General features: G+C 30.7%; 1 protein-coding gene across 1 annotated transcript; it reads left to right on the plus strand.

Annotated features, from left to right (window-relative positions):
* The first annotated feature begins 13,214 nt into the window (after nt 1–13,214).
* LOC124943672 (expansin-A22-like) lies at nt 13,215–14,039 on the plus strand. The gene is made up of 2 exons (XM_047484149.1): nt 13,215–13,329; nt 13,417–14,039. Exons 1-2 carry the CDS (start codon nt 13,215–13,217, stop codon nt 14,028–14,030), a joined length of 729 nt encoding a protein of 242 aa, XP_047340105.1. The 3' UTR covers nt 14,031–14,039.
* The last annotated feature ends 571 nt before the right edge of the window (nt 14,040–14,610 follow it).

Consider the following 14,610-nt stretch of genomic DNA (forward strand, 5'->3'; position numbering starts at 1 on the left):
AAATCAACCAAAACAAGAACATCATTCAAACATTAAAACATGTTTTGAAAATTAAATCAAAATCCAAGAATTTTCAAAAATATAATTTTATTAAACATGATCAAATCGATGTTACTGTTGCTTGGAAATCATTCTAAAATGTTAACAAACATGTATAACAACTAATTGAATTAAAAACATATTAAAATCCAAGAACACGATATTTTTAAAAATCCTGTTTTAGGTATAATTTTTAAAATGTAAGTTTGATCAAACATGATCAAAATGTTGTTACAGTTGCTTGAAAATCATTCTAATATGTTAACAAACATGCATAGCAACTAACTGAATTAAAAAATCGGATTAAACTCAAATTTCTGAAACTTTTGATTTAGAGTGATTTGATCTGTTTTCTTTCAATAGAAATTTCATACATGATATATAATGATTCTAAACAAAGAAATCACAAAATCAAGCTCAAGAACAACCAAATCCCGTTCAAACAAGATTTTTTAAAAAAATTCAAAATTTTCTATCACAAATCATGATACAAATTATATGGAAGCATACAAACTGCTGAAGAACACTCTTGGGGCGTGTTGGAAGATATCCTAAGGCATGGATCGAGGCTTGGATTGTCGAAGCAAGTTTTCAAAAAACCAGTTCGCCGGAATCTTCAAGGCTTTGATTCAGGTGGTGATTGATTGATTGGTGTTTATTTGATGATCTTCTTTATAAAGCAAATGGGAATATTTATAGTCGAGGAAGGTCGGTTGAAGAAGGAAAATTCAACTCGAATTCGTCGATATTCAGTCTTATTCCTAATCTTATACTCAGTCGTGAAATATTATTTTCAGCACAAGGTGAACAACCCAACTAGGAAGCTATTGTACGCATTGACGAGGCGAGACGTGGGTGAAAAAAATCATTGGATAAGATCAACTATCGAAAAAGCTAGAGCTTTTGGAAGAAACGCACCGACGAGGTCACATTTCCGTTGAGGGTCGCGATCCTAGCGAAGAAGAAGACTGAAACGACATCATATCGCCTGACGTTGTTCGCATTTCATCCATGGTCAGCTATTTTGACTAATGGGGTTAGTCCATCCCGTTAGTTGATCCGGTGTGGTAGGCGCGTGCTTGACCCGTTTTAGCGGGCTGCATGGTAGCGTCTGGGTTGTTGGATGAAGCATGAACGCTCATCTGATGGTTCATGATTCTACTGCAAAGATTAAAAATAATTTCTTCCACATAGGATTATCATATTTTATTTTTATTAAAAAGTTATTAAAAATCGATTTTTAATTCCTTTTTTACTCATTTTCACCAAAAATTCCATAAAAATATTTCTATCAACACAATAACAATTATGTTCATATATTATTTTTTTTGGTATTTTTGAGAATTTTGGGATATTTTATTTAAGTGGTTTAAGTCATAAATTAAACATAACTAATGATTAAATCATAATTAAATATTTTTAACCTCTTCTTTGGTCTTATCCTCAAATTATTTTTGGAATTTTGAAAAATTTCCTAATTAGTGTTTAATTATCACAATAATTAACATTTAATTAGGTTTTAATTACTTCTTTAAGTTATTTTGAATATAAAAATTCAAAATATTATTAAAAATAATAATAATATTTGAAAATAGGATAAATCAAATTTTCATACTTAGAATAACACAATATTAAAATTTCTCTTTTATACTATAGTGTTTTTCGTATCTATAAATTTCTCTTGAGTTAGTAATTAAGAATTTATCACATAATGATCCAACTTATATGAAGAGAATATTTATAATAAAAAGGAAAGAGAGATAAATTATTAAATATTTTTTTTAAATAATAAAAAGTTGAAGATAGAGAAATTATTAAATATGTTTAGGTGACATATAATTTAAAATTAAAGAGATGAAAGTTAATACGAATCCTATTTCTAAAATGACATATATCACGTCACATCATTCGTTATAAATATTTCGCTCCCCTATCATTACTCTTTAAATAAAATATATATTTAATTTTCTAAGATTCGTTATAAAAAAAAATACTCAATTATGACAATAGACGTGGCTATGCCTCCTTCCACTCAAGTGAGACCCCTATCACCCATAAAATATCTCATAAGTGTGAATACCGGAAATCGCCTTCTTTTTAATAAACTCTTCATTAATAAAAACACTGCATCATAACCGATAGCAATTATGTAACCCTTTTATGGTTGTGCCAACGACAATGAGAATGACTATAGAGAACAAGACGGAGAAGCTTACCTACTATTCCAACCTCCAAGAATCCAACCCATGAAGGCGACGTCTCACTACTACTAGTACCACCTTTATTTCACCCCGCCTCTACCAAATAAGGCGTGGTCTCATGGTGAGAATGAAAAAGAGGAAGTGCTCTTGTTGTGCGAACCCCATAATAAAAAATAGATGGAACACAAGAAGCTTAGTAGCAAGTGGTCTCATAGTCACCAACCATACTCTTTAGCAAGTGGTCTCATAGTCACCAACCATACTCTTTAAATTAAACATATATTTAATTTTCTAAGATTCGTTCTAGAAAAGTACACAATTAGACCACAGTACACGTGAGTTATTCCTCATTCCTCTCAAGTGAGACCCTATCAACCATAAGATATCTCATACTCCTTCCTCTCAAATGAGACCCTATCAACTATAAGATATCTCATAACATAATTAAATACCGGAAATCGCCTTCTTACTTAAACTCTCATCATCTTAAATAAATATATATATATAAGAGAATAAAAAATATACTACAAAATAATAATTTAAAAAAAGGCTATGTTCGAAAGAAAAGTTCTGACATGGTAATGTTCGGCCCAAAAATTTCCTGAAAATGACCATTTTTTTTTAATTTATTATTATTATTTTTAGAAATGATTTTTTAAATTTCATTTCTATCTCATGCACATGTGACAGATCACGTGGAATTCGTGGTCTTATTTTCTTTATATTTTCGTTGCCTAAATCATTTCTCTTTATTTTATTCTTTTTAGGAAAACGGTTAAAACCATTTCATTAAAATTCCAAAAGTGGGAGGGTCAAAAATCAAAGCTAAACAAACACTAGCTATGATTAAGGATGACAATCAAAAGACCCTAAAAAACTGATTAGTAGCATTCATACATTCTAAAAAAGTAGAAATTACAAACAAAAAAGACTACATTCAAATTTAATCATCCCAACCTAAGATTTTCGCATACCATCTATCTTCATTGAGAGGCATTTTCCTCTTCATCTTCATCTTCCTCTTCCTCTAACGATAAAAGGAGATTGTATTGAAGAGGATGATGAGTATTGTTGTTTCTCATTTTGAATTCTCTTTTTGTTCGAGCCCGTTCTGATTTGATAGAAAGAATTGTTTATGAGAATTTCAAGGCTTTTACCTTTGTTATCCCCAATTTGAATTTATGTATTTTTGTCTTCTTTATCTCCTGCTTTAGCTTCAAACTCCACATCGGTTTGGAAATCTTTTTATCGACTTTAGAATTCTCTGTTTCATATTTGAAATTCTAGGTGTTTTTATCTTGAGTTTCCTCAACAACAACTTGAGGTTCATCTTCTATTTTCATCATAATCCTTTGCATTACAGAAAATTTTATTTTTCTCTTCACCTTGATTCCAATTACTTTTTTTTTTATTTTTCTTCTTTCATTTTTCTCAGAATCCTTCTTATTTTCTTCTACAAATGTTTGATGTTTTAGTTTAGTCTCCTCTATTTCCTTCTTTCTCTTTTCTGTTTCCTGGTTTTTCTACTCTTCTTCTTTAGCTTTATCACATTTATTTTTCATAAAAGTATTGTAGAAAGCACACCTTTTTGATTTCCATTCTTAAGAGTTCTCCATGACATTGTGCTTTCCTTTTCTGTCAACAATTACCATTTTCATTGACAGGACACTCCTAGGATGCACTTCATTACTAATTCTAGCAAAGAACAAGTGCTCTACTCCTTCAGTTATTGGGTCCATATATAATGGTTTCCCAATTGTACATGCAAAGTGACTAATCGATTCAACATTGTACATGTGGGCTGGAATGTTCCAAAGCTTGAACCAAATCTGGAAAGTTTTCTTTGGTCTGCTTTGTAATTCATCTCTTCTGTAGTTCTCTTTATTTTATTTACATACTTAGTTTGGTGTCAATTCAACACAAGTCTTTATTTGGGGTTTTTCATTCTATTCTTTTTCGAAAATGAACAAATTGATTATATTGACAAATCTAACAAATATAATTTATAATACATTATAAGTGTATCTATTTATCTCTGTCAAAGATGTTTGGTTTTTTACTGTACATCATGAAAATGGTGGGTTCACTAGATTCAATTTGATGTAAGAAGTTTTTTGGGTTGAAATAAAAATGATAACAATAGTACGAAAACATCAATATATAGATTATAAAATAACTAAAAAAAATCTTGTTAATTAATATAAGGATTCTACCGCTTCACTCATATTTGATTGAAATAAAATCTAGGGAAATAATGTAATTAACAATTATAATTCTCTTGTAATATCTAATCAATATGGTGAAGGTACACCACATTTAATTTTAATACTCTCCTTAATGTGTTTTCGAATTTCAAGTTTAGCTCGGAAGTGTTAAAATATTTCTCTTGAAAGTGCTTTTGTGTTGATGTCAGATACATGTTCTTTAGATCGACAAAATATAGTTGAATTTCTTTGTCTTCTATTGTTTTTCGATAAAATGATGCTTGAGTGCTATATGTCGAGCTCGGTTGGGATGAATTGAGTTCTTAGCCATAACAATTGTAGACTTGTTGCTGCAACACATCATGATTCCTTCATTAAAATGATGACTGAGGTCAACTAAATCTTCAACTTTGATAGACATTGTGCAACTATTTATTATTTTTTGGACAACCATGATAAACATTGTTGAACCAAAAGATAAACAATATATCGATGTACTTCACTCTTATTCCTCTTGAATCATGTTCAGTTGAAGTAGTTGTCGATCTAACTATACCAACCTCTAGAAGCTTGTTTTAGTTCGTATGTCGCTTTTTGGAGCTTGTAGACCTTATCTTCTTTTTCTCTAAGAATGATGTTCTAAGGTTGATCTATATACACTTCTTCTTTTATTTCGTCATTAAGGATTGTTGACTTGACATCGAGTTGATAAAGCTTCCATCATTTATTGGCGAAGAATGCAATTACATCTTTTATTATGCCTAGTCGAGCTACTACAACAAATGTCTCCCCATAATTAATTCATAGTTGTTGAGAATAGCCTTTTCTAATGAGTCTTGCTTTATTCCTTTGAATGAATCCATATGGGTTATGTTTGACTTGTAGATCCAAATGACACATATGACTTCTTTGTCGGTTGGTTTATCAACGAACTGTCATGTCTGATTCTTTGTGATCAATGGATTTCTTTCTCCATTAATTTTTTTCTTCACGATTCTTCTTTGATTATTTTTTCAAAGTTATCGGGCGCAACTGAACAATAGTAGAATCTATCATATATATTGTTTATTTATTTGTACCTCTTTGGAGTTGAACTCGTGGATTAGGAGTTTGTTGAAGTGAGATTAGTTGAGTTATGAGTTTCTTTATCAAGTTGATCTAAATTCGGATATGGTGTACTTGACACTAATGAAATATGTTCATCGTCTTTGTTTTCTTTGTTAGTGTTGATTAGAAAGTCATTTTTATCAACTTTATTTTCTTCTCAATTCTACAAAATGTATTCATTAACTTTAATATCTCGACTGATAATAACTTGATATTTTTTAGTTTAAACAGTCTCTAGCTTTTCTTATGGTACTGTAGCCAACAAAAATACATCTTTCGCTCGATTCGTCAAATCTACTTCGTTTCACTTTTAGAATTTGAGAGTAGCATATGCTTCCAAATATCTTGAGATGATTCACTAATGATTTTCTACCACTCCATGTTAAAACAAAGTCTTTTTTGGTATGGCTCTGGTTGAACATCGACTGGATAGGTAATGTAAACTACTCCAGCTTATAAGGTTTTGGGTAAGCCATTCTCGTAACATCATTGATTTTTCTATTTTAACGATCGTCTGATTTTCCCTCTCAATAATACCATTATGTTTAAGGGTGTACCTTACTGTTAATTGTCTTTTTACTCTTGCATCTTCACAAAACATATGAAACTTATAGAAGATTAATACTTGCCTCTATCACTTCGTAGGTTTTTTATGAAGCATCCACTCTTTTTATCAATGAGACTCTTGAATTTTTTTAATATAGTAAATATTTCGAAATTTTGTCACATGAAATAGACTCAAGTCATACGTGTGATCATTAATGAATAAAACAAAATACCTATTTTGAGCATGAGAAGGGGTCCATCTTCCCGCAAACGTTAGTGTGGACAAGTTCTAGTTTTTCTTTAGCTCTCCATGATACTCCTTTTAAGAATGAAAGTCTGTGTTACTTTCCGAACGAACATCCTTGACATACGTGTTGCTTTTATTCTATGCGAGGAAGTCTTTGCACCATACGTTTGTTAGACAAATCTTTGAGGCATTGGACGTTAAGATGACCAAGTTGTTAATGCCATAACATTGAAGTTCGGTAATCTGAGGTAGAAACTCAATGAGATTTTAGATCTGAATAATTGATGTTGAGAGAGAACTTCGATTGACCATTTTGATCTTGGTGAACAATTTGACTTATCTTGTGTATAAAAGAAAATACACTAATATCATCTAAGTAGACCTTATACCCATTTTCCAATAATTGTCCGAGGATGAGCAAATTTTGGCTCAAGTTCGGCACACGTAGGACATTATTAATACAACTCGGTCCTTCTTTGTCTTAATGACGATCCTTCAAAGTCCTTTTGATTTTGACATTTATTTTTCTTTATGAAGATCCTTACAAATCCTTTTGAATTTGTCCTTTCTTCGTCTTTATGGTGATCCTTTTAAGTTCTTTTGATTTTTCATGCTCTACGTTCCCAAATTTAATAGTGACATTGACGCGTTTGTTAAGTTTTGAGAAAATTTGAGGTTAGCGTCATTTGGCTGTCACATTTGTTGTATAGTAATCATTTTCTTTTTTCCTTGTCACTAGTATGTGACACCCAAAAAATGTTTTTTGTGTCTCTTGGTTGTTTGATTTGTCTTGTTCTTACTTGCTTTGTGATTGTTTCTAGTTCGACAATATTTAGCGAGGTGACCAAATCAATTTCATTCGTTGCATCTAGATTAACCTTTGAACCAACAATCTTTCTCAGAGTGGAATGACTTGTTGCAATTACTACAATTTGATGTGTTGTCTTTTCCATTATGTTTTGAGTTACGACCACCACATCCTCTTGAACATCTTCTAGATTTTTACTAGTTAGACTTTGAGTTATCCTCTCGTTCATTGTTGATTATATTGAACTTTGATTGAAATGCACTCTCTATTAGTTTTTCATAATGTCTCAATTGATTTTAAGGACGACATCACTTCTTGGATAGTGACTGTTGATAAATTATTTGTTATCCAATGACGGTTACGATGAGATTGTATTTCTTAGGAACGCAGATGAGAAGTTTTCACTCCATTCTCTAGTTTGTGACATCTTCACCATGAGAATCTTTCACCATCCTCTAGTTGAACAAATCAAAGATTTCATGGTCAAAAACTCAATCTTTATTTTGGTATTTTTGAATTTTCTAAGTAGTGATTGAAGCATAATTGCTCTAACTTTCACGTCTCCTTGAAATTCACTTTGTGATCTCTCATGCCTCTTTGGTTATATTGAGCAATGCTCATGGAAGATCATTCTTCTCCGAAGACTCTCGAATCTAAAACCCATATTCCAAGCTTAAAACTCTATCTTTCCTTTTTTAATTGTCCATCCCTGATCCTTCAAAACTAACTCCCTCTAACTGACCGTCTAACTTCCTCTCTAACTAACCAAAAACACAAAAGTTAAAATCTGCCCTCCAATGTTGTCTTGTTTTCATGTTAAGCCTTTGACTTCTAGATTATGGTTTTTATCCCTCAACTCTTATCCGGGCCTACTCTTTGGGCTTGGGGTTTTTGGAAGTTGGGCCTAGTCCTTTGGTCTAGGTTTGACCTACAAAAATTAAAAAGAAAATCAATTATTTATTATATTTTTATTATCATTTATTATTAATATCATGTAGATTATTTTATTTATTTACAACAATTATTTAATTTCTCGAGTATCAAAAATTAGTTTCTACATAGTGCCCCTCTTGAACAATATTTGGATAAGACATTCAATTTAGTAAAACGCATGTTCAAACTTGACCAATAAACACTAGTTAGTGACACAATGATTTGAGATATCTTCCAGGTTTATTCTATTGCTAAAAGAAAATATAAAGGATAGAAATGTACAACCTGAGTGCACTTGTTTCCGATGATGATTCTTCCTTGTACTGATGCAAAAATATTATAGAAGAAAGAAAATCTCGACAAACAGACTCGCATTTATTCATTCCTAATGATGTCTCGGGGATCAAGCATCTCTTCATATGTCTAACAATGCATCCCTTTCAACTTCTACGACATATGATAGACGACCATGTGAAATGGACCCTGATTTGAATCCATCTCGGGAACAAGTATTATATAAGTTTCATGAACACAACATGACTTGGCTTATTTTCATGACTACTCTTCTTTGTGATGCTTACAAAACATATTGTATAAGGGGTAATGAACCCTGACTTGAATCCGTTTTGGGAACATATATTATATGTGTTCACCGTCATGATTGATTCAACTCTTTTTTTGACAGCTCTTCTCTGTGATGTTTACAAAGCATATTGTAGAAGAGATAATAAAATCTAACCTCAATCCCTCTCAGAAATTGATATTATATGGGTTCAACGTTACAAGTGGTTTGACCTGTGTTTTTATGACGACTCTTTCTTGTGATTCTTACAAAGCATATTGTGGAAGAGATCATATATTTCAAACAACTATTTTCTCTCAGGAAACATCATCTAGCAATGTCTTACACGAACCCTTTCAATGACTGCATCTATAGACATCTTACACGAACCTTTGATTTTTTTCGGAGAACTACATCTCTACATATCTTACACGAACATTTTTGCGAACTGTATATGTAAATGTCTTACTAGTACCCTTTATTTTTTATTTTGGGGAACTGCATCTAACGACGTGTTACACAAACCCTTTGATTTTTATTATCTTAGGGACCTGCATCTAACGATGTGTCACACGAACCCTTTCGAGATATACTTGCAGACATCTTACACGTACCCTTTGATTTTTTTTATTGGCCTTTATCCCTGCAAAGGGTTATATTTCTCCATAATATAAAAGTTTTAAGAAAGCTTGGGTTTTTACACAGTTACAGGTTAACTTTTACCTAAGATAAAAAGTCTGAGAAAGTTAGACTTATTACCCAAATCCTTTGACCCTAATCTCAAGGTTTGAGAAAGTTTGGGTTTTTACCCTGCTACATGTTAACTTTGACCCTAAGTTAAAAGGTTTAAGAATGTTTGACTTTTCACCTAACTACGAGATAGTTTTCACCCTAAGCTAAAATGTCTAAGAAAGTTATCATTGTCTAAATTTTGATCCCATATTAATTGTCCTCCATGTGTCAAAACATCCAAAATTTTGCGATGGCAGACCCCATGAAATCCAAAACTTTCAATTAGCATAATTCTAGTTATAGAAGAGGCTGTCTCAAAACTCTTTTTTGACAAAAATTGACTAGCATTCATGCTAGGGTTTCGTTATTGACTTTAAAATGCCCATAGTGTATGAACTAGGGGTCTTTGACGTTTTTTTGGAAATCGGTCTAACAATCGTTCTAGGATTTTAAAATTCATTCAAAAGCTTACCGAGCATTCACATTTGGATTTTCTCATTCATTTCGAAAAATGCCCCTAGTGTACAAATTTGGGATTTCAATGCATGTATTTTCAAAATTCCCTTAGTGTATGAACTAGGGGTTTGATACATGACTTGGTTTTTTTAAATGCACACCTAGTCTTGAACTAAGGTTTTATTGCATGTTTTTTTTAGGAAAAATACCTAGTCTTGGACTAAGGTTTTATTTAATGATTTGTTTTTTGATTCAAAAAGATGTTAGATCCTCGTTCCATCCTAAGTGTTTTGGGATCGAAACATCTTCGGCAATTTAGGTGTTGACATTCACCTTTTGGACCGTTCAAAAAAGAGACTGATCTTCCATTTTATTTTCTCCGACTAAAAGGTCATCAATAATGAATTCCAAGTCGTATAAAAATGATTCCTTCAACCATTTATTTGAAGGAATTTTTCCCAACATCGAAAATCAATGTTTTAATTCAACTATTCTTTCACATCACAAGTTTTCAGAATTTCATCTAGCTTCCTTTTCTTTTGGAGAGACGTGCTCTGAAAATTTAGGCTTGAGATTTATTTTACTCAGCGTGTATTTGATAGAATCGGTACACTCAAATTCAAGAAAATGTCTTTTGTGAACATCGAGTGGTGATTTCAATATCTTAACCAATATGAGTATTTTAACAAATAAAGTGTTTGACAGAATCGATACACTCGAGTTCTTACCTTTGGCAAAGAAGACAAGAGTCTGAGTTAATCACTGAGTTGTGATTTCAATGCCTCAAATACATACACATTTTTTAGTATCATTGGTGTATCTGACAAAATTGATACACATTTATTCTTGCCATTGGGCAATTAAGATGAAAATCTTTGTGAACAACAAACGATGATTTCAATGTCTTAACTTTGGATACTTTCTCATTTCTTTTAGCCTCGGGTCCTTTGATTTTAGTAAGCGAAATGATTTTCTTAATCCTCATGATTTGAGATAAGTTTGGATTTTTTTAGGGACTTTCTTTTGATTTTCAGGGTTTTTAGCAATTATAGGATACAACAAAGAACACAATCGAATAACTCTTTTTCATCGGGTCTTTGTCAAGTTATCGAGTTCATTTTGAGATGGTCATCAGTTAAAACAGACTTGACATAAATTCCACTTGTTTCTCGTATCCTTATTTATTTTCGCTTTTAGAACGAGGGATTCATGATCGTTTTCTCATTCTTTTTGATTGAATTATTTTTGATAGATTTGACCAGGCCCGAGGACTACGCTACCTACATATCCCTCTAGGAGGAATCAGGTCCTAATGTAGTTCTTAATCAACCACCATCGATAGTTTAGTGGCAAGAGCTTGGACCAAGTTGTGTAACACCGCAAGGAGAACTTAGACTTCAAACTTGAACTTGAGACTTTAATCCAAGTCTCTTGTTGCTGTGTTATCCAATGATGTATTATTTAGAAATTTTAATTATTCATAGAAACCCTTTATCAAACAAGGAGTCATTGTTCACATTTTTTCATATAAATACAAAATAATCCATTCAACATTTTATTTAACTACTTTTTAATATGATCTTAATAAAATTTGGACAATTAACCACTTTCCTAAAAAGTAATAATTTACTTCCAATCTTTGTTTAATCAAATATATTTTCCTTATATTCATATCACGCAGTAACTTATAGATTTCATTTTCTAATTAAAATTAGTTCTCTCTTCATTTATATTTAGGTTCTCAATGTTTAGATTAATATCTACCTCAAATTAAGTGTCTTATATATATTGAAGTCATACCACATTTAATTATCATTTCTAAAACAATGATTTAAACATCTCTTTCTCACCTATAAAAATAAATTCTAAAGAAACTTAAACCGTAAAAAAATGTTTTAGTAACTTTCTATTTAAAATTAGTTTTCCTTATTTTATATTTAAGTTCTTAATGTTTAGAATAATATTGACCTAATATATATATATATATATATATATTGAAATCATACCACACTTAATTGACATTTCTAAAACAATGATTTGAGTGAAAAAAATTCTCAATTCTCTCCATAAAAATAAACTCCATGATCAATCTTTTTTAGTCCCTTGATAACTTTTCTAGCATTGAAAGGTATTGAAAGGTGATTGTTTCTGTTTCTAGCACCCATATATGAGTTGGTAGTTTGTTTTGTTAGGCCCAACAACATATTCAGCCGGATTAAGTTTTTCGTCTTTGAAATATTTATAGTCTGAATAATACTTTTAATCGTTGATCGTTGGTGGGTCATTTGTTGTTTGTACCTTCCGATTGTGATAATGATTATTTTTCGAATTCGTATTCGTCCTCTTATTAGCAGTAATGAAAACAAAATAATCAGATTTAAAATTATTTTCCATTATTTTAAATTAAAAGTTATTTTATTTGATCTTTCATATGGAAGACCTCTTATATTTATCTTCTCATTTATTTTTGTCATATATGTAGATGATCAATTTTCACACGGTAAGAATATTTGGTAAAGATTATTTCGACACCGTTTTACTGGTTAGTTAGACTTGCTCTATTTCAACACTCATCATTCAAGATTTTAAATGAGTTCTTCTTTGTAACAACTCTCAACAATTTGAATAAACGTTGGATCTTTTTTCATTAAGAATTTTATTTTTGTAAATTGTTTATAAAATTGATATCTAAATTATCAATTATTTATTTTAATTTTGTAGGTATTATATTATCTTACATTATCTACTAACCAATGTAAAACTAGCTCTACAAGTGTGTCGTAGACCTTAGCAACACCAAATATTATTCCTATTCAAGTTGTAAGATTAACAAGAATTAGAGTTATGTAGCTTATATATACTGTATGAAAATAAAATTAAGGACTTAAATTTAATGAAAAAAAATTAAAATAAAAAAAAATACATTTTGGGACAATTATACTCAGGACATAATTTATACTGTTTATATTAAAAACCATTTAGATTAGTAATCTACTATAAAATATTTGAATACAAAATTTATTAGATAATAAAATTTTATTTACTTTTGGTTTTGCTTAACCTCTGGAATGACAGGGTCGACATTCTCATTAATTCCTTTGAGAGTAAAAAATCCTATGAACAAGGTAAAGTATTTATTATTAAATACTTTGTCATTGATAGGGTAAAAAATAGCCTATATTGAGTATTTTGTAACCTTTAGAATAAATTCTTATCCTATAGGGTAAAAAATCCAAGTATTTATTATTAATTATCATTTTAGCAAAATACTTATTAATAAAAGATATTTAGATATTTAGATATTTTACTATCTGTAGTATATTTCTTTAATATATAAAGAGAAGATTAATAACACTAGAAAAATAAAATGATTCATAAAATGTGTAAAACGGTTGGTTTGATGCTTATGGCTCTTGTTTATGTAGAATTTGCTTATGGTTGGGAACAAGCCCATGCTACATTCTATGGTAACATGGATGGTGATGAGACAACTTGTATGTTTCTAAAATTCATCTTTTCTTTTTATTATGTTTTATATTTCCTATAATAACTATATCTTTGTTAATAAAAAAATCATTCAGATGGTGCATGTGGTTACAATGTATTCAACCAAGGTTATGGTTTGAGGACTACTGCTTTAAGCACTGCACTTTTCAACAATGGAGCCGCATGTGGTGCATGTTTCCAGATAGTGTGTTTCAATAGCACTCAAAATTGTATTAAAAATGCGGGATATATAATTGTAACTGCAACAAATTTTTGCCCACCTAACTATACTAAAACTACTGATCTCTGGTGTAATCCACCGTTGAAACATTTTGATTTATCTCAACCAATGTTTACAAAAATTGCAGTATATAAGGCAGGAATTGTTCCTGTCCTATTTCGACGAGTTTCTTGTGGAAGGAGAGGAGGTATTAAGTTTCAAATAAAGGGAAATCCATATTTTATTCTTGTTTTGGTGTATAATGTTGGTGGGGTTGGAGATGTTGCTTATGTGAAGATTAAGGGATCTAAAACTGGTTGGATAGATATGAAAAGGATTTGGGGTCAAAATTGGGCAACTTCAACAAGACTATATGGTCAGAGTTTGTCATTTAAAGTTACCACCAGTGATGGAATGACAGTGGAGTCGAACCATGTTGCTCCAGCTAACTGGCAATTTGGTCAATCATTTGAGGGCAAAAATTTTTAGTCAATATTTATCTTCTTAATTTAGGTTATGTTACTTAGGTTATTTTCGTCATTTTCTTTTTTATTTGTTTGTAAGGATCATAACTCATTAACAAATAGAAATAAAATTACGAATGTTTGTTTAACAAATGAAAACTTCATTCAAAGCATGATGAAGCAAAAGTTGCATAAATAAGTCACTATATGAGGGTCACACTTGTTCAAATTGAAAATTAATTCACTCAAAACATTATAGATGAAGTAATTATCCTTGATAATTTTTGTTTTAAGTCCCCCTTCTAAACTTAAAAAGGCCAAAATTAAAATTAGTTCAATATTTATCTTCATCTATGTTATGTGGCTTAGATAGGGAAAAAAAGTAAATATTAATAATACTAGTCATTTTGTTTTCATTTTTTGTAATGATCTTAGCTCATTGCCGAATAAAAATAAAATTACTAATGTTTGTTTGATTTTTTTAACAAATGAATACGAGTCATTCTAAGAATAATGAACACTCGCTCAAAAAACGTAATAGTTATAGTAATTATTCTTGAAATTTTAGTTTAAATCACACGTCGTAAACTTAAAAAAGACAAAAA

Source organism: Impatiens glandulifera, chromosome 6, assembly GCF_907164915.1.
Source record: "Impatiens glandulifera chromosome 6, dImpGla2.1, whole genome shotgun sequence".
Classification (NCBI taxonomy): Eukaryota; Viridiplantae; Streptophyta; class Magnoliopsida; order Ericales; family Balsaminaceae; genus Impatiens; species Impatiens glandulifera.